General features: G+C 46.3%; 1 protein-coding gene across 9 annotated transcripts in view; it reads right to left on the reverse strand.

The window, feature by feature from the left end:
• Positions 1-1212: 1212 nt before the first annotated feature.
• Positions 1213-18638, reverse strand: part of ATG13 (autophagy related 13) — a 52687-nt gene continuing 35261 nt past the window's right edge. For 3 of the 9 annotated variants that reach the window (XM_060606525.3, XM_060606524.3, XM_060606523.3), the window contains 12 exons: positions 16224-16264; positions 15361-15457; positions 14918-15016; positions 14038-14131; positions 10388-10486; positions 9305-9415; positions 8757-8893; positions 7354-7468; positions 6706-6783; positions 6382-6498; positions 5695-5823; positions 1213-3604 (listed from right to left, as the gene is read on the reverse strand). In XM_060606525.3, coding sequence (XP_060462508.1) covers positions 3527-3604; positions 5695-5823; positions 6382-6498; positions 6706-6783; positions 7354-7468; positions 8757-8893; positions 9305-9415; positions 10388-10486; positions 14038-14131; positions 14918-15016; positions 15361-15457; positions 16224-16264 — 1195 coding nt within the window. In that variant the 3' untranslated portion in view covers positions 1213-3526. The remainder of the gene's footprint in view (positions 3605-5694; positions 5824-6381; positions 6499-6705; positions 6784-7353; positions 7469-8756; positions 8894-9304; positions 9416-10387; positions 10487-14037; positions 14132-14917; positions 15017-15360; positions 15458-16223; positions 16265-18638) is intronic. The other 6 variants (XM_060606527.3, XM_060606526.3, XM_060606529.3 and 3 more) reach the window with 6 other exon arrangements.

An 18638-nucleotide genomic window follows, 5' to 3' on the forward strand; every position in this document is an offset into this window, starting at 1 on the left:
ACTGCTGCCTTGGCAACAGCAGGTCTCTGGGGGCAGGGTGTAGGGAGATGCTTTAAAGGGGTAGGACACCATCATGAGACATGGGGCAACTGAACGCTTTTAGTTTGCTTTTGGGGGGGATCCCAACTGAAGGTAAAGACACTAGGGACAGCCTTTTCACCATTTCTGATGTGGGTTCGATGACTGTCCCAACTGGCTGCACAGTCAGGTATCATGGCGAGTATCATGTGCAGTTAACTAACAAGCTAGGGCTCCGAGGGCCCATAACCATGGCAGTGGGCAGCCTCATTCTTTTCAGCCATAGTTTGCGCTAAATTTAGAATTTTCTAACCATTTACTGCCCTGGCTTCAGCCTGAAGGGTGTAGGGAGGCAACCCACACAACAGTTGCCTAGGTCTGTCAGGCAGTTAGTCCCTTGCTTCTAGAACCATTTCTGCCTCTGTGATACTGGCTCTACCTCTCGCTCCCATCCCCCAGTGCAGTCACAAGTTAGGAGGCAGGAGCCAGCTTTACCAGGGCTGAGATGTGTGCTACAGAAGCACACAGGGGGCCAGGCAGGAATAATGTCCGCGGGGTTCTTCTACTTGTCATGGCTCCTTAGAGACCACACCAGGGCCTCGCTCAAGCTGTCAGATCGGAGCAGCTAAACAAACTTGACGGGCCCTTGACTTCCCTATATTTCATTCAACCCCTTCCCCTGTCTGGTTTGCTCAGCCACAATTCCTCCTAGATCAGCAAACAGATACCGGGCAGCTTGGGAAGCCCCACATTCCCTGTCTGCTTCTACTGGAAACATGGCGGAGACCTGCCAGCTGTTTCTCACTCTGAGCCTCCAGGCTGAGTGCTGGGCTGGGCTGGGCTGTGTAGGGGGCAAGAAAGAGCTGATAGTGATGCCATGGCCACACTTCAGATGCATGTCAACTTCATGCACGTTACCTCACTGACTATTCACAGATAAGCCCTCAAAATGGGAACAGTACAGCCAAGGAAAATGAGACTCCAAGCAGTTTCCTGACTGGCCCCAAGGTTGCACAGCTGCTCGGTGGCCAAGCCCCAAGACAAAACAGCCTGCCTGACTCCAAAGCCACTCTGCACTTCATATCTACTGCTCTTTCCCCACTTCCATGGAGGGGGCCCGTCAGGGACCAGGATCTTCACAGAAGTGGGATGGGGTGGGTTATCTTTTTACAAAACTTGTAGGACAGGAGGCTGTAAAGTACAGAAAAAATTTATTGGAAATTTCTTGAATACATTTTAAAGTATAGCTCAATATTTCCAAACAAGGTGGGATGGAGGCGGGGGAGGGACTCTGTCACCTGGAGATGGGTGACGGGTCCCAGCCCTGTCCCAGGGGGTGCTGCAGGAGTCAGTCTAGGGCTCATCCCTGTCACTGTATGGGGCTGAGGGGCAAGGGCCAGCCTTGACAGTTGCTCTACTCCTCCCAGGCTCAGCTCAGGTCTCAGCCTCCCTGCCCTTTCACTGATGGGGGTCCTAAAGGAAAGGCTGCTGCCTGCAAAGGCCAACAATTAGGAGCCAAAGAGGAAAATAGCTAACAGGCCGTTCAGTGCTCAGCCTCAGGAGGAGGACAGCGGCTGAGATATTGTGGCAGGATGGGGCTGAGGGCATGGGCAATCAATAGCTTACCAGGGCTTCACCCTTCTCAGCACTGGGGCCTTGGGAGTAAGTCTGGATTGGTTTAGCAGGCCATGGGTGCACACTGGCCCAGATAGGAGGGCCATTTGTACACCACTGCTGGGAACATTTCTTTGTGGCAGCAGAATGCATGCAACAGGGGCAGAAGGGCTCCAACTGCCTGAGACGGCATCAGAGCCCACTCCAGCCCTCAGAACTCAGTCTTGTAGGTGGGACCAGTGTCACATGCATTTACTAACAAGCAGTTAAGGACCACCTGCTCCATTGCAGAACAGCTGCTGCCAATGAATAGCCCAGGTGGGCCAGGAGGAAAGGGGTGGGCCTTGTTTTCCTTGGCCAGGACTGCCAGTTAGGCTGGGAGAGGGACAGATGGTAGGTGGGTGAGGCTAGGCACTTGACTTACTCAAGTAACGATACCTAAAAGGTTAAGTCAATCATATGCCTAGCTTTGGTTTCTCAACAAGGAACCAATCCAGCCAGGAAACCTCAGGGTGGTGTGCAGACCCTGGGATTAAAGAAAGGTGGTGGCCAGGCCCAGGAGGAAGGAGGAAAAGGCCCATAACCCAGCCCTGAGAAACAGGAACAAGCGCCCCCAGAAGGAGGGGCCCCTCCAGCCCTCCCCGTGGCCACAGCGGGGCACATACATGCACTGTATGTGCATGGTACAACTCTAGCGAGTTGTACACACAGAGTTGTACACATTTAGCACCCAAGATTTCCTGGGCTGCCAGAATGGAGTCAGTTACTCTGCAGAAGCTGGGAGAGATTCAAGACTCTCACCAGGCATATGTAGGAGTCAAAGGTAAAGCCTGTCGTCAGTTCAAGTGCAGCAATTCTGGGAGGTTCTGTCGCCCCCAGCCAGCCCTATTCTTGGATCCCACCTTGTGTAAATAGGAAGTAAGACCCTCACAGCAGCAACCCAGAAGCTGAGGAACCTCCACAGGAAGAGGCCCTACTCCAGGAAGAGGCCCTCCACCTTCCCCAAGTGAAAACATCCTAACCTGAAACATATTTTCTCTATAAAATATCTGATTTCTATGAAAGTAATAAATATTTACCATGTTTTTTAACCAAGGAGCAGCAACAGGGGGGAAAAGGAGAGAAAAAATTTTTGCTGTGACTCCCAATGACAGAATCCTGGAGACGCAAGATTCTTGTTTCCATGGAGCTGAGGAGCTGCACAGGCAGCCACCAGGGCTGCTCGACCCTCTGCTGAGGGATGGGCTAGCACAACCCTCAAGGGTGGGAATGGCTGACTTTGGAGTTCTTGCCACCTTGGGCAGGAGGCCTGTCATATTGCCAAAAGTATAGGCACAGGGGCGGAGAGAGGGAGAGAAGAAGACACCAAACCAAAAAGGGAAAAAAAAAAAAAGAAAAGAAAAGAAAAAAAAGAGCCTGAAGGAGGCCTTCCTTCTTCCTCCCGGTACTGTCTCCTTCCTCTTTCTGCCTCCACACCAGGCTCTGGGCCACCAGTTGGAATGTCAAGTGGTTGACAGTAACGGCAGGTGGACAAGGGGCCAGCTGCAGGGTGGACCCAGGGCAGGGGGTGGGCAGGAAGAACGGGATGACAGCCTTTGTGAAGCAGTTGCTGATGGGCGGCGTAAGCAGACGACCTCGAGGGCCCTTTTGTTAAAAAGCATCTTCCAATCTTCAAGACCAAGGGGTGAGTCCTCTCAAATGCTATCACTGGGCTTGACTGCCGCCATGGAGTCTCCAGGAGGTGCAAGAACAGAGACTTCTGGGTCCCCATGGGGGAAACCAGCCTTTCCTCCACCTGGAGCAAGATGAGGGATGGGAGCAGCTGATGAGAGGGAGGCTCTGGCTCCTGGGACCACAAAAAGGGGATGCTGCTGGTACTTGAGGACACCAACTTTTACTGCAGAGTTTCTACAAAGGCATCAAATTCTCGGACATTCTTCTCGTGCACAGCCAGCTTCTCTGGTAGTGAGTCCTGTACCGGGAGGGGAGAGAAGAGCTGCTTACTCAGGTAGGGTCTTGAAGAGGCAGCTAGCCCAGGCACCTGAGCTGAAGACAGGGGTGCAACACAGAGCTCGGCTCAGCAGTGCTGGCCGGTAGAGCAGGAGATGCAGGACAGTGGGGCAGGCACTGGACAGAGGGCTTGTGTCCAGCAGGGTTTGTGGGGGGTCAGGGGCTTTGGCAGAACAGTCTAGAGAATGCAAGCAGGCCACACACTAAATGAGCTAGAAAAGGACCATGCCAACAACAGGATGACACAGAGAAATAGACGTGAAGTATCTTTGGCACAGATCAGACTAACACCAGAATAAAACAGTAGGCTTAGCATGCTACAGATTGAAGCTTACAAGAGGTTTCTTCATGGCCTGAGCTGGGCACCAGAATCCTCTGGGGGCACATGAACAAGGTAGTCCCAATCAGGCTCCCAAGAGATTCTGACTCAGCAGGTCTGTGGTGAGGCCTATGAATCTGTATCTTTACATCAGTTGAGGAAGGGGTGAGTTAGAGAGTTGAGAGAAAACAGTAACAGGAGAAGAAAACAGAACCTGAGGAGTTAAGTTTAACTGCCCTCCAGTATCAAGTATTAATAAAAATTTGACCCTAATCAGGTGCTCTGTCTCCACTGATGAATTTGCATCTGAAGATCGGAATCATCACAGACAGGAGATTTCCTGGCAGGCATGAGGTGCGGTTAAAAGCTTAACATTAGGAGCGCCTGGGTGGCTCAGTTGGTTAAGCGTCTGACTTTGGCTCAGGTCATGCTCTCACGGTTCGTGAGTTTGAGACCCTCGTCGGGCTTGCTGCTGTCAACACAACACATTCCCACCTCAGGCAGAGGGACCCTGACATCTTGTGGCATTACAGTAAGCGGCTAGTTAGGTTTTAACAGGAAACATGGAGACCAGCAAAGGGGGGGTGAGAGACAGCTAGAGGGAGAGTCAGAGGCCTATCCTGGCTGGCAGCATTCCAAAAACAGTCACAAGAAGCCAGGTCAAACCAGACAGGCCAAATACAAAGAAGGCCAGAGTCCCTGGCCAAGGGAGAAAAGGTATGAAACCCTGCTCCCAAAGACATCCTCTTTCCAAGTAATAAATATTCCATCCCTGGTTAACAGCTGTAAGATTAGAGACTCAGAGGTGCCTGGGTGGCTCAGGTGGTTAAACATCTGACTCTTGATCTCAGCTCAGGTCTTGATCTCCAGGGAATGAGTTCAAGCTCTGTGTTGGGCCCTGCACTGGGCCTGAAGCCTACTTAAAAAAAAAAAAAAAAAAAAAAAAAAGCTAGAGACCCAAACCCTGGAGTGCACAGCTCTCCTTTGAACTCGCTCATTCTCACATCTGGAGAGTGTCCTCCAATAAATTCTCCACTTACACTGCTCAACCACTGTGTCTGGTCCATCTTTGAATTCTTTTTTTGCAACAAGACTAAGAGCCTCCAGCGACATCCCAGTGACTCAGTGGAGTCAGGCTCGGTGGAGGCGTCGGGGGCCAGGGGTCTCCCTAGTCCACTGGCAACAGTGGCATAGGGCACCAAGGCATGCCTCTGCCCTTCGGACACAGGAAATACACAAAGCAGAGATGTGGTAATTACAGCCAGTATCAGGACATCTGGCTAAACATAAGAACCACTAGCTGAGTCAGGAAGGAGCTCTCCGAGGAAAGGGTAAGAACACCAATACTCAGGACCTTGCGTTTCTTCTGCCTGACAAGCTGAACAGCCAAATGCAAGAGCTACGGGAGCCGCTTGGCTTAGTGGCAGCAGCAAGCAGAAGACATCAGGCACCGAACGGCAGGAATGTGTAAGTAATGCTGCGCATGCACAGAAGAGGAGGAAGTCAGCGCAAGCAAGTTCAACATAATGACTGCCAGACACAATGCAAATCTCGAGTGTGATCAACAGAACATAATGATCTAAAGTGTCTCTTTCCTGTTACATAGAGGATGGGAGGTGTGGGAGTGGGGGGAGTAACACGAAGAAACTTCTAGGCTTTTGGAGCAGGAATGGCCATCAAAAGAGGAGAGGAGGTCAGAGGATGAGGTACGGCAGGGGAAGGAGTTTTCATACCAAGTCCTCAGCCATGGACTGTGCCCCGATATCTATGGAGAGGCTGCTCAGCTGAGGGGGATTTTGAAATTCACGATAGAAGGTCCCCAAATCCATCGGAAGAATGTCATCTTTAGAAAAAGCCGGTTTCTTCGAAAACAAGACAGACTCAGTTTAGCTTGCCTTAGATCACAAAGGAAAATCAGGGGAGAGAAGCTATGAATGACCCTCTTCCCTTCCAGTAATCATCAAAGAAAGGGTTCCTCCAGGCTCATCTTTGGAAGAGGAATCGTTATACCCTTCTCTTCTGGGCAGCTGAACCCTACCTCTGGTGATAACACCCCTCTCCCCTGGGAAGGTTTATGTCCCCTTCCCTTAAATTCCTTTCCTTAGCAAAAGGCCATCCAATCAGACAGGAATAGGACCTACAGGGATACACCTGGCAAATACCCATTTAGAGTTGAATTTCAACCAATAACATGGCACAAAACGCCTTCTTGTTCATGGACCTTCAAATGTGTCCCCAAGCAGGATATGAGGGCAGGTTCCCCATATGAACTGCACAGCCAAGTGCCCACCTGTCCCATCCCCACTGTCTATACCAGGCCATCTGATCCTTGTGAAGGATGTCCTGTCCAAGGGCCCTGGATGCTTCTAGGTTTATCTACCCTAGGGCAGCAAAGGTCAAGAAAGGTGATGGTAACTTACGAAGTCGATCATAACAAAGTCATCATGGGTATTGCCACTGCTACCCCCACTGGAGCCATCAGAGTGCAGGCTGCCCTGGAGAGGAGATTCAGTCTCTGGGGAATCTGGAGGATTCACCTGTTTCAGAATAAGGTGGAGGTAGGGGCTGGTTCCATGCACAGGTGCAAGTTGTTGTTAATAATCAAGGGTTTTGTAAGAGACCCAACAATGGCTGAAAATGTGTTAAGACCAAGAGCATGGCTGGCTGATGGTCTGTGGAGGAACAGTAACTCGCCCAGGAAGATGATAAGCACAACACCATCTTACCATCAAAGGGGGACTCACCATGGGATCGGCATCCTCCAACTCCAAATTCTTGGGAGCAAACATGGCAAAGGGTATGTCCAAACTGGTCAGGGTCACCTGAAGAGACAGAAATGTTACTGCCCATCCCTGCCCCAGCCTACAGGCTTCCTCAGAGGCAGCCAGAAGCCTGCACGTTCAGTAGATTAGCACACCCACGCTGCCCATGCTGATCTCAGGTTCCTGTCGGAGAACCCCAAATCTCCTCCGCCTCCCACCATACACCCACAGCACAAACAGGGGTAGGATTCCCCAAGACCCCGGGAAGCAACTTTGAAAGCCTGACCCACAGTGACTCAGTAACAACCAACGGTTGTGCACTGGCAGAGCTGGGGAGGAACTTCCTATTTTGAGTAAGGCTGAGGCACGGACACTTCAGTGCAATGTGTCTGTACCAAATGGTGCCTAGTCTCCTTCTCCTTTGGGAGGCTTAAAAGATCACAGAACAACAGTCTGAACTTCTCCTGGAGGGGTGTCACAGGTTATTAACCCTCTTCACAAAAAATTCATACACACACACACACACACACACACACACACACAATTTTAGGGGTCACACAGACCCCAGGTTAAGAGCCCTGCCCCTAAGGGCTCAGACATTCTCACAGGTGGCAGTGCCAGAAAAATCACCTGGTTGATGGGCTTGTTGACAAAAGCCCCCACTTTTCGGACAAAGATGGTTTCCAAGACATCATGGGGGGAAGCCCGGCCCTCACTGCCGTTTGATACAGTTTCAGTATCCTCACTGGAGAAGAAAGATAGTGTTGTTACTCTGGCACAGCAGAGCCTACTTGGCTCCCCATAAACCCACTGTCCAGCATAGGACTGGCCACTGGCCCACCAACATGGGAAATGGCAAGGAGCTCAAGGTGGGGAGGAGAACTGTGCAGTCTAAGCGGACTCTTGGACACCAGCCAGCAAGGAAGACCAGCACTGAGGAAAGGCCTGAGCTTTGACAACCATTAAGAACCCCTCACCTTACAGAGATAGGTTCCTCTATCTCTAGCTATCCCAGACATGCCCCAGGAATCAAGGCTCAGAAAACTAGAGTGTAAAATGACTACCAGGATCTTCCTTTGATTATCTGACAGGGGGAGGGATAAAAGGATGGAAGTTTGGGAAACCAGGAATGAAAGTATTTTTCCTGATGGTGGCACAAAAATATCTTCTCAAATAATTTCCCTCCCACTGCTCCACTGTGGGAATGAAAATTTTTTTTTCTATTATCCCAAAGTTCATTTAGGATGCAGTGGGGCAATCCACATCATCATCTCTGGGGCCTTGTGGTCAAAGGAGGGCAGGGCAGGACAGCCTCATCTTCCCACGGGAGAGCTCGGAGTATAGGAACAAGGAGCTCAGCTTGCGCCCAGCCATTTTGTGAGCTGAGTGCTCTTTGGCAAATCACTTAACCCTCTGAGATCCTCTCATCTTTGAAACAGCAGTGACAGTGGTGATTTGTGCAGAGTGGGATTATGAAAACTTTCATGTTCTACCTAACCAATGTCTCCTTAATTTGAAATCTACAGAACTAATCACTTCTGTGATCAGAAAAGACAAACATTTTAAGAAAATTTTAATGAGGAAAGCAGTTATTTCTAAAGAATCTCCAGGAGATACTAACATAGCAGACAGAAAAAAAAAAAAAAAAAAATCAATCCTAACTACCACCATAGGTACAGTATGGCCCCAAACGTTAGGATTATAGCACACACCCTGCTCTGGTCCTCAGGAAACACTGAAGGTGGACCCCAAGGGAATAAATCTTGGGGTAAAATAAAAAACATATCTGAAAGGTCCCTTCAGTGGATGAAGGTGCTAAGAACTAGGCCCCTGTTGTTGGCTGTAACAGCAAACCCAGGGCAGCTTCCTTACATACCAGCTGCAATATGTTGAGAACTTTAAGAGTTCCACATTTGGGGCATAAATGTCAAGCCCGAGGCAATGGTGAAAGCTACTCTTTACTGACAACGGATAAGCACGTGTGTTGGGGGGATGGGCCCCTACTGACCCGAGCAGTCAACACGTGAACCCACCTGCTGGAAGGTGTGGCAGCACAGCGGGCCCCATCAGAAGGGGTGTAGGTCGCCAATCTCTCCTGGTCGGCCTGAGCACCGTGTGCAGGCTGGTTGGGAGCGAGGGGTACCCCACCTTCCTTCCCAGGAACCATGAGCTTTGGGGGGAAATGGAAAAATACCGCGAATAATGGCAGTGTCAGGCAGAAGGGGATCCAGTCCTAGCATCATGGTAGCTGCTTTTGAGCTTTTCCACCACCAATGCTGCCACCAAGTGGGCAGGAAACCTTGGATCTGTGTCCTCTCTGGGACTCCACTAAGGGGAGACATGCATGGTAAGGAGGACAGAGGAAAGGAAAGAGAGGGAGAAAACACTAGAAGCCCTTCTTTCCTTTCGGAACTCTCGGAGGCCCTTCGTCTCGGAGTCACCTCTGGTCCTCTAAAGTTACAGAAGAGCTTTGCTTCAGAGCACTTAGAATGACACTGGGGTCTCAAGAGGCCCCTCAACTGCCTCAGGGCAGGGGAGGTAGCACAGGAACCCCCAGGGTCTTCCCCATCTTGAAAAATACCTGGTGAGGGTGTGTGGCGTTTAAGCCAGCAGCAAACACTACTGGGTAAGCCAGGTCAGCTGATCCAACGCCCAGGGCAGCAGGCTGATAGGAAAGGCGAGAGCTTGAGAGCTAAGCAAGAGAAAAAACAAAGAGGGGCAGAGGAAAGGAGGAGGAAAAACGAGGCAATCCTAGAGTATGACTAATGATGAAGATCGTGGAGAAGTAAGGAATAGATCCCAGCCCACATCCTCACAGTGCAGGGGGCCTGACATAAGGGTTAAAGATAGACCAGGCCATCACTTTTTAGCTAAGAAAACAGACTTGTTTGCAGTGGGATTGAGATTCCCGGGCCTGCAGCCTTCCAAAGGCCTCAAATGAGTTCCCTGCTCCCTTTTCCCAGGGACTCAGCTGTTTAGTAGGTTTCCGGCCCAGCAGATTGTGGAATATGAGCCCAGGCAGAACCTGCAGCCAGTCATTGGTTTCTCCCAGGTCATTCTATTTTCTCCTTTGTCCTTGAGGTCCCTTTGAAACAGAAGGCATCTTCTCTAATCATACCCTCTATCACCCCTCGGAATGGGAGGGTTCCTATTTATATTGAAAAAGAAAGAATGACACTCTTGGATTGTTTATTTGGAAATAAGATATAAATAACTCCATGTATTTTTTACATCAATGGCAGAGGATGGGCAAACGAGAAATCCTATTTTGGGCTGCTGTGCTATGGCTGCGTCCTGTTAAGAATCAATTACCAAGCCTCAAATAACCCCCAGAACACTTGGGGACTTTTACATAACTATACCCTGTACTTTATTTATAATTTTTAAATAAAAAGATGCCGAGGCACCTGGGTGGCTCAGTCGGTTAAGCATCCGACGTTGGCTCAGGTCATGATCTCACGATTTGTGAGTTCAGGCCCCGTGTCAGGCTCTGTGCTGACAGCTCAGAGCCTGGAGCCTGCTTCAGATTCTGTGTCTCCCTCTCTCTCTCTGTCCCTCCCCCGCTCGCGCTCACTCTCTCTGTCAAAAATAAATACACATTAAAAAATTTTTCAAATAAAAAGATGCCATCTGCTTATATCCCCTTCTCCCAGTATGGACTCACTTGATGGGAAAAGGCCAGTCCTGCCATGGGGACCCTCAGAGTGTCCGTCACCACAGGAGTAGGGGTCTGAAAATGTGCCTTTGTGACAGTAAACACACACTGTGCACAGATACACACAGAGACAGGAGAAACAAAAAGAAAAAAGAAAAGGGACTTGAGAAAGAAGTGAAAAAAACTCCGGAAGGGGCGGCAGCAACAGGGGCTGAAATGCACACTGGAAGTCAGGAATGAAGTGGGGAGAAAGCTGCATGGATGCCTTCCTAAAAGGGCAGCCTGGAAGGGTCTGAAGAAGAGACATTTGTCCCAAGGGGCTCCACTGCATGCTTGTCTCCTTGATGAGCAGGTGGAAAACAAAGTTGAGTCAAGCTGGTTTGACTTGGCAAAACAGGGAAACCTGCACCAAGCATTAGTGTGTCCTTAGTCAAAAGCAGGTGGAAGGGTGTTAGAGAGTGGTCTCCAGCAGGAAAGGCCCAAGAGCAGGTGCAAGGCATGCTGAGGATGAATGAAGATGTTGAGGTTATAATGCTAGACTGAAGGCCTTTTGCTGGGGACCCAGGATCTGCAGGGGCAGGTTGAAACAACTGACATTTGTTGGCTGGAACTTGAAGATGCTCAGGTACCCACCTGCATACTTTACTATACCATCCCAGGCAGGATAAAGGGGTGTGTACAGGTGTTGGCGTGTGTGTGTGTGTGTGTGTGTGTGTGTGTGTGTGTGTGTTTTACAGCCCCAGATGGTGAAGGACAACTTGATGCAGTAAAAGCTGGAGCACTTTCAAAACTCTTAGGTTTCAAAGCTAATTATGATTATTTCGGGTCTTGCTGTTCCATGTCTTACCAATTAGCTAGTCAGTGCTTAGAACTGGAGGTTGGACCTGAAATCACAGTAGCAGGTTCAGGGTCACAACTATTTCTTGACTCAACTCTGTGCCCACATGACACAATGGTCCTTATTTTGTGGGGAAAACAAACACCACATTAACATGCATTTACTGGACTCTAGCAAAAAGCTAGAAGTTGTTGAACAATGACGCAATTCCCTAGGCTAAATCAAGGAAGAAACCATTTCAACACTTACAGGAATGAGACCTGCTGGCAAAGGATTTTCTCTCTCTCTTCTACCATTAAGGTTCAAAATGAATACTGCTGCACCAAACCGTACCAGCCTTGACTAGAGGTACTCAGAGGGTAGTGACAGGGCTCACCCATGGGATGCTCAGTGTTGATAAGAACTTGGCATGATCTACTTTCAAACTGTGACAAGACACAGCAGGCAACTGATACCATGAGAAAGATAGGCTCCTCTTACGTAGGTCAACCAACCGTGCAAAACACGAGATCAGGAACTACTTAACTTCCCCTTACTTTTGGGGTCGGGTCAAATTTCCACTGTATCCAAGAAAGACAAACTGATTTGTTAAGACCCAACCTCACCATCTTATCTCCCAAGTCACAATTTCATTTACTGTTTATGAATTTATCACTTGTACAATAAAACTTCAATGAACACCAAACTTGACATATTCACATTTTGATTATCTAAAAAATAATCTACTTCCATTAATGTGCTCTAGTGGGCCTTCCCCTCTTTTGTGGTCTGTATTGCTCTATGTCAGTAAGTGTTCCAGAAGCTACCCTCTCCCAGAGCAAAGGTGACACTCATGCCTACATACATTTATGGGGGAGGGGGAAGGGAGTAACAGTTCTCACCCCCGCCAAACTTAACTGTCTAGGCAGCTTTACAAGAACCTCCTTAGCTCTAAATTGGAACAGCAGAAATAGTAGTGAGCCATGGATTTCATAATTTCCTTTACAAAAGACATTAATCTAGCTTTTGTGTCTAACTTCTGCTTTTGAAACAGATCAGAACCATAATTTTAATCCAGTATCTCCTAAAAACTTAGAATGAAATAAATTTAAATATTTTCTTTCTTTTTTTTATTTTTTTTGAGAGAGAGAGAGAGAGGGCGAGCAGAGGAGGGGCAGAGGGAGAGACAGAATCTTAAGCAGGTTCCACACCTAGCGCTTCTAAATATTTTAATTAAAAAACACAGGGGGTCCCTGAGTGGCTCAGTCAGTTAAGCGTCTGACTTCAGTTCAGGTCACTATCTCACGGTTTCTGAGTTCAAGCTTCACATCAGGCTATGTGCTGTCAGCACGGAGCCTACTTTGAATCCTCTGTCTCCCTCTCTCTGCCCCTCCCTGGCTCACATGCTCTCTCTCTCTCTCAAAAATAAATACACATTAAAAAAAGAATGGTTTCCAAAAAAACCCACAGAAAATAAAAATTTATGTATGGGTAGTGAATTAATTTGTTGGGCTTCCCAAATAAAATGGTGAAAGGCAGAGGTGCCTGGGTGGCTTAGTCAGTTGAGTGTCCAACTCTTGATTTCAGTTCAGGTCATGATCTCACGGTTGTGGGATCAAGCTATGCATGAGCACTCCATGCTCAGCATGGAGACTGCTTGAGATTTTCTTTCTCTCCCTCTGCGCCTCTCCCCCACTTGTGTGCTCTCTCTCTAAGAAAACAAACAAACAAACAAAACCCTAAAAATATCAATCAATAAAGTGTAAAATAAAAAAATGGTGAAAGGGGATAATCTGGGACTAATTCAGAGGAACACAGAACTGAATTAGGTCTAGAAGTAAGTGTCTAACGTGAGAGTCAGAGAGGAGAGGAGTGACAGAGACGAAGAGAAGGCAGACCAGCTAGTTGCAAAGCCATGAGGTGGGAGATGGATGAGTCGGGTGGAAGGGAAGAAACACACCCTGAAGTTCAGTCATCAGGCAACAAACAACTTCTTGGCTGAAGCAGACTTGTACCACATACATTATACAATAAGGCCACACAGGCATGTCCACTTGGGAAGCTGTGAACACTGGAGCCTGTGTTTCACTGAAACTGGGTTTGACTCAAGTGGAAAAGTTAATGGTTAAAAATGTTCACATAGGGGGCACCTGGGTAGCTCAGTCTGTTAAGTGTCCGACTCTTGATCTCGGCTCAGGTCATGATTTCACGGTTTGTGAGATCAGGCCCCACACTGGGCTCTGCACTGACGTGGAAGAAGACCCTGCTTGGGATTCTCTTTCTTCCTCTCTCTCTGCCCCTCCACCGTGCTCATGCTCTTTCTCTCAAAAAAAATAAACATTTAACAACACCACCACAAATGTACAGATAAAGAATGCAGATAGCCAGAAATTTGTGTCAACCGTTGCAAAAACTGACCTGCTGGCTTCTTACTGGCATTTTATGCTAAATAATTATTGGCTTTTTCTGTGCTCTTTCCATTATCTAGGAACCATATTTATCACTTCAAAAGTGAACTGGCTACCAAATCAACAAGTGTAGGGTAGAATATCTCTCTGGTATTGGAGTGCATTTGGAATCCTGTGACTAATTTTCTAAGGAATTTTAAGATGTCTCCAGGAAAGTAAAGGTTATGTGTAATCTTGCAGGTTACGAATGGTTATAGATCAGAAACACTGAAATATTACCTGCTGGATAAGAAGGCTCTCCCTCACCTCTCAAAGTAATCCTCTAGAAACAATCACCACCACCACCAAAAGAGGCTGTATCTAAATTCCGACACCATTTCATAAGGCCCATATATGTACCAACTACAGCTACCCCAGAACCTGTTTCCCCCTACCTGGGAAGGAGGGGAGGTGGAGAAAGAGGTGGTACACACTTCTTGAGAATCTTCCACAGAAGGATATGTTCCTCCAGTGTCCTCACCAGCAGTTCTATGACGGGAGAAATAAATCATGAATTTTATTGTGATGGCAGTTGATTTTGGAAAGCATACAAAGGGAGGTTAGATATGGATGCAACAGTGACAAGAACTGTTTCAGGCGGAGCTCACTCTGGCAAGAGAGACCATAATGTTGAGTCCTTGATAATTTCAAATATTTAGAGGTTGACCAAGCTTTTTATTTTTAACCCAAACACCTTACCTGACATATCATTTGAGAATATTTTCTTAAGCCTGACCAGTGTGGGGCCAAAGAATTGTTAGCAACAGAGATGCAGTGAAACAAAAGTCTAGACTCAAAAGACAAACTTATCCAACTTCAAGAGTCCTTCACATAAAGGCAGTATCCTTCCTGATACACATCTGTTCCAACCTCTATAGAATTCTGTTTTCTGGGATGTAGGCCTGAAGAATTTGATTCTAATGTATAACTGAACTGTGCCAATGATGACCAGAAAACCATTTAATTTGTGAAGGACATTCTGTTAATTACTGCCACTTTTGTAGTCTCTAAGGAAAATCAAATTGAAAGTCAAATCACTGCCATCAAAATCCAAAATGTCCAAGAATTTTTCCGAGATAGTCTGTATATTCCAAGTCTTGATGTGCCTTACAGGTAGCAGCAAGAAAGGAAGCTAACTGCTCCATTTCTCTCCATGTGGGGTTTCCATCACTGCCTCTGCCCACTAATGAATGCTGATGAAGGTGCGCTATGTACCTGCAAGATGAATACTTCTCCCTAGCTGCAGTTTGGGAAAGTACCTTTCACATTCCTCACCTGTAATTGCAGGGGTGCATGGGTGAGGAGCTGGGATACGGACGGTCCACAAAGTGATCAATGATAATCCCCATGATAGGTGGGGTCCTCTCAAATTGCCTGTAATGCAATAAGGAGATCACAATATTTGTTAGAATGCCTTGACAGCCCCCCTGAAGTTTTCAGAGGACCCCTCACCTTATAGCTATAGGTAGGAACCATCAGAGCCTTACCTATTGTATCCCTAAATATAAACCACAACTCTACATTAGTGGCTCTGACACGCTCAGATTCTCCAGTCAGGAACCTGGGCTCTCTCTCGATTTTATTCTTCAGAAGGGGACTGATTTCAGCAATGGCAAAGCTGAACTGTAGGCTTAGCCATGGAGTTTGGGGGAAAAACAAACTTTAATATCTTTAACATCTTTGGAAGACTCCTTTGGGTTCCAAGGCTCTTTCCTCACCTGGTAGACATAAATGCCAAGTTAATTCTGTAAGCACAAGAAAGAGTGATGGTGCCCACAGGGGTGCCTACTGTCCCAACACGCACTGTCTGGAAACCTAGGAGAAGAAAGAAATAATTAGCTTTTCGCCACAGAATACTGACACTGTCCCCAGTCTGTCTTTCCCTGAATCATTCAGCCTATCATACAATCTCTGGCATTATCTACTTAGTATCATGAGTGCAGCTGCCTCAATTTCTCATATATATATTTTTTTCTTTTGATTTATGTTGACCTAATATTGGAAGGGAAAACAGCATTCTATTTACAGATAAACCTACCTTCAAAGAGACAAAACAACTGTTTGTCCTAAAGTTTGAGCAAATCCTAACCAACCTGGCCCAAATATGTCATGTGCCCAGTGAGACAGTAAAGGGCCCTCGGGGTTTGTCACACAAACACCTTAGTTTACGTAGGTGCAGAAGTAACTGCACTTCTATTCATGTTCCTATCCAGAACTAAGTACAGAAAAGAGGTGGGGACTTGCAGGCAATACTTCCAACAAAGCTTTCTGGTTTTCTTGGTTTCATTTCCAGTTTTTCAAAATTGCTTATGCTCATCAGAAACATTTAACATGCTTATAGAAAATTAGGAAAACAGACAATAGTATAAAGAGTAAGAAAGAATACTGAGTTACTAGAACTTGGGGGAAAATCATTCATTCATTCCCTGGCAACTCTTTGGACTACCTCCATGTTTTTTCCTTACTCATATCACACATACTAAAATCACAAGCTACATATTATTACAGGCAGCATCCAAACCCATCTCTGAAGTCAGAAGGGCTCTGAACACTACAAGTGTTTTTCACCCTTGATACATACCTTCTCCTAAACCATTCAGCTGAACTTCCCCAAAATATATCCTTAGGAAAGAAAGAAAAGGAAATGATTCTTTATTCTAAGGGCCTCTATAGCCCGAACACCTAGAAACAAAACAAACAGAACAAACCCTCCCTTTCTTATTTTCACGAACACCTTTCTTAATGGAGCAATAATATTACTGTTTCAATAAAGCTGCAGGCATAGGAATGTAAACGGACAGAACTGGTTAAGAAATGAGAAAAATAGGGGTGCCTGGGTGTCTCAGTCAGTTAAGCATTTGACTTCAGCTCAGGTCATGATCTCACAGCTCCGCTTGTGGGTTCAAGGCCCGTGTTGGGCTCTGTGCTGACAGCTCAGAGCTTGGATCCTTCTTCAGATTCTCTGTCTCCATCTCTCTCTGCCCCCTCTCCTGCTTGTGCTCTGTCTCTCTCTCAAAAATAAATAAATATTAAAAAAAAAAAGAAATGAGGAAAATAATAAATTGAGTCTGCAATTTCAGTTTCTTCTTCCTGTTCCTGCAATGTACTTTTTAAAAAATTTTAAAGTGTTGGGGCACCTGGGTGGCTCAGCTGGTTGAGTGTCCGACTTCCACTAGGGTCATGATCTCACCGTTCATGAGTTCGAGCTCCGCATCAGGCTCTGAGCTAAGAGCTCAGAGCCTGGAGCCTGCTTCGTATTCTGTGTCTCCCTCTCTCTCTGCTCCTCCCCTGCTCACACGCTGTCTCTCTCTCAAAAATAAATAAAGATTAAAAAAAAATTTTTTTTAAATTTTGAAGTGTTTATTTTATTTTTGAGAGAGTGACAGAGCATGAGCAGAGATCTCACTCACAGATGTGAGATCATGACCTGAGCTGAAGTCGGATGCTTAACCAACTGAGCCACCCAGGCTCCCTTCCTGCCATGTATTTTTAAAGTGTAACTACTGGGAAATAAATACTATAGAAATAAGGTTGGCAAATAGATCTGGAACTACTACTAGAAAGTACTAGACTTTTTTTTTTTTTTTTTAGGTATGTTCAGCATACAAAATTATATTAGTATCAGATGTAAATATAATGATTAAATATTTAGTTACATTACAAATTATCACAGTAAGTCTAGTTAATATCCATCACCATACAGACAGAAGCTTTTTTCCTTGTGATGAGAACACTGAAGATCTCCTTTCTTAGCAACTTTCAAATATGCAATAGAAGGTACCAGATTTTGAAGAGTGGTCTTCAATTAATGGGAGTTCTCCATGCTTGTCACAAGTCATTCCAAAGTGAACACACTAGAACACCATGGGGTGCCTGGGTGGCTCAGTCAGTTAAGTGTCCGACCCTTGATTTCAGCTCAGGCCGTGATCTCATGGTTGGTAGTCCAGGCCTCGCACTGGGCTCTGTATTGTCAGTGCTTCAGATCTTCTGTCTTCCTTTCACTCTGCCCTTCCCCAGCTCACACAATCTCTCTCTCTCTCAAAAATAAATAAACTTAAAAAAATTAGGAAATCTTTTCCACTGTAGAATAATTACATAAGACTATTCTGAAAATATAAAGATAGAAGCACAGCAGAACCTTTCTTTGAATTGCCCTGGGAAGGCCTATCTATATTAGCTAAAAGTGTGAGCTATAAAACATTACAAACTATACTACATAACATTATATTTTTCAAGTAATGTTAAAAATTAAACACAGACATGGCAGTTTGTTCAATTAAACGCTAAGCTCTAACAATGTATAAAGCCCTATGGTTAGGTGTTAGGCATGAGATAAGGAGAATGTAGGGATGAGATTCAGGATAAATCTGAAGCCTAGGACTCACAAATTATAATCTGTAATGGGAGAAAAGAAATGTATATAAATATCTGAAATACATGCACCAAAGTGACAGATACCATAAAACAGGGGTCAGCAAACTTTCATTAAAAGGATCATATATTTTAGGCTTGTGGGCCATATAGTCTGAAGCAGACTACTCAGCTTTGCTGTTGTCCTGCAAAAGTAGCCACTGATAATACACAAATGAAAGGGGTGGCTGGGTTCTAAAATAACTTTTATTTTGCAGTACCTGGCTGGCTCAGGTGAATCTTGGGGTCATGAGTTCGAGCCCCATGTTGAGTCTTTTGTAGAGATTAAAAAAAAAAAAAAAAAAACAACTTAAAAAAATAATAAAATAACTTTATAAAAACAAACAGATGGTCTGCTGCCCACAGTTTGCTGATTCCTGCCATAAAGTAATACAGGAATGATGTCAATGAAATGCTGCAAACATATTTTGCTAGTAACCTTCTAATAAAAAAATATTCAGTACCCATTTGGGGGCACCTGGGTGGTTCAGTCAGTTAAGCATCTGATTCTTGATTTTGGCTCAGGTCATAAGCTCACTGTTGTGGGGTCACGCCCTATGTTAGCTCCCCCGCTGGGCATGGAGGC

The sequence above is a fragment of the Panthera onca genome, chromosome D1, assembly GCF_046562875.1.
Source record: "Panthera onca isolate mPanOnc1 chromosome D1, mPanOnc1 haplotype 2, whole genome shotgun sequence".
Taxonomy (NCBI): domain Eukaryota; kingdom Metazoa; phylum Chordata; class Mammalia; order Carnivora; family Felidae; genus Panthera; species Panthera onca.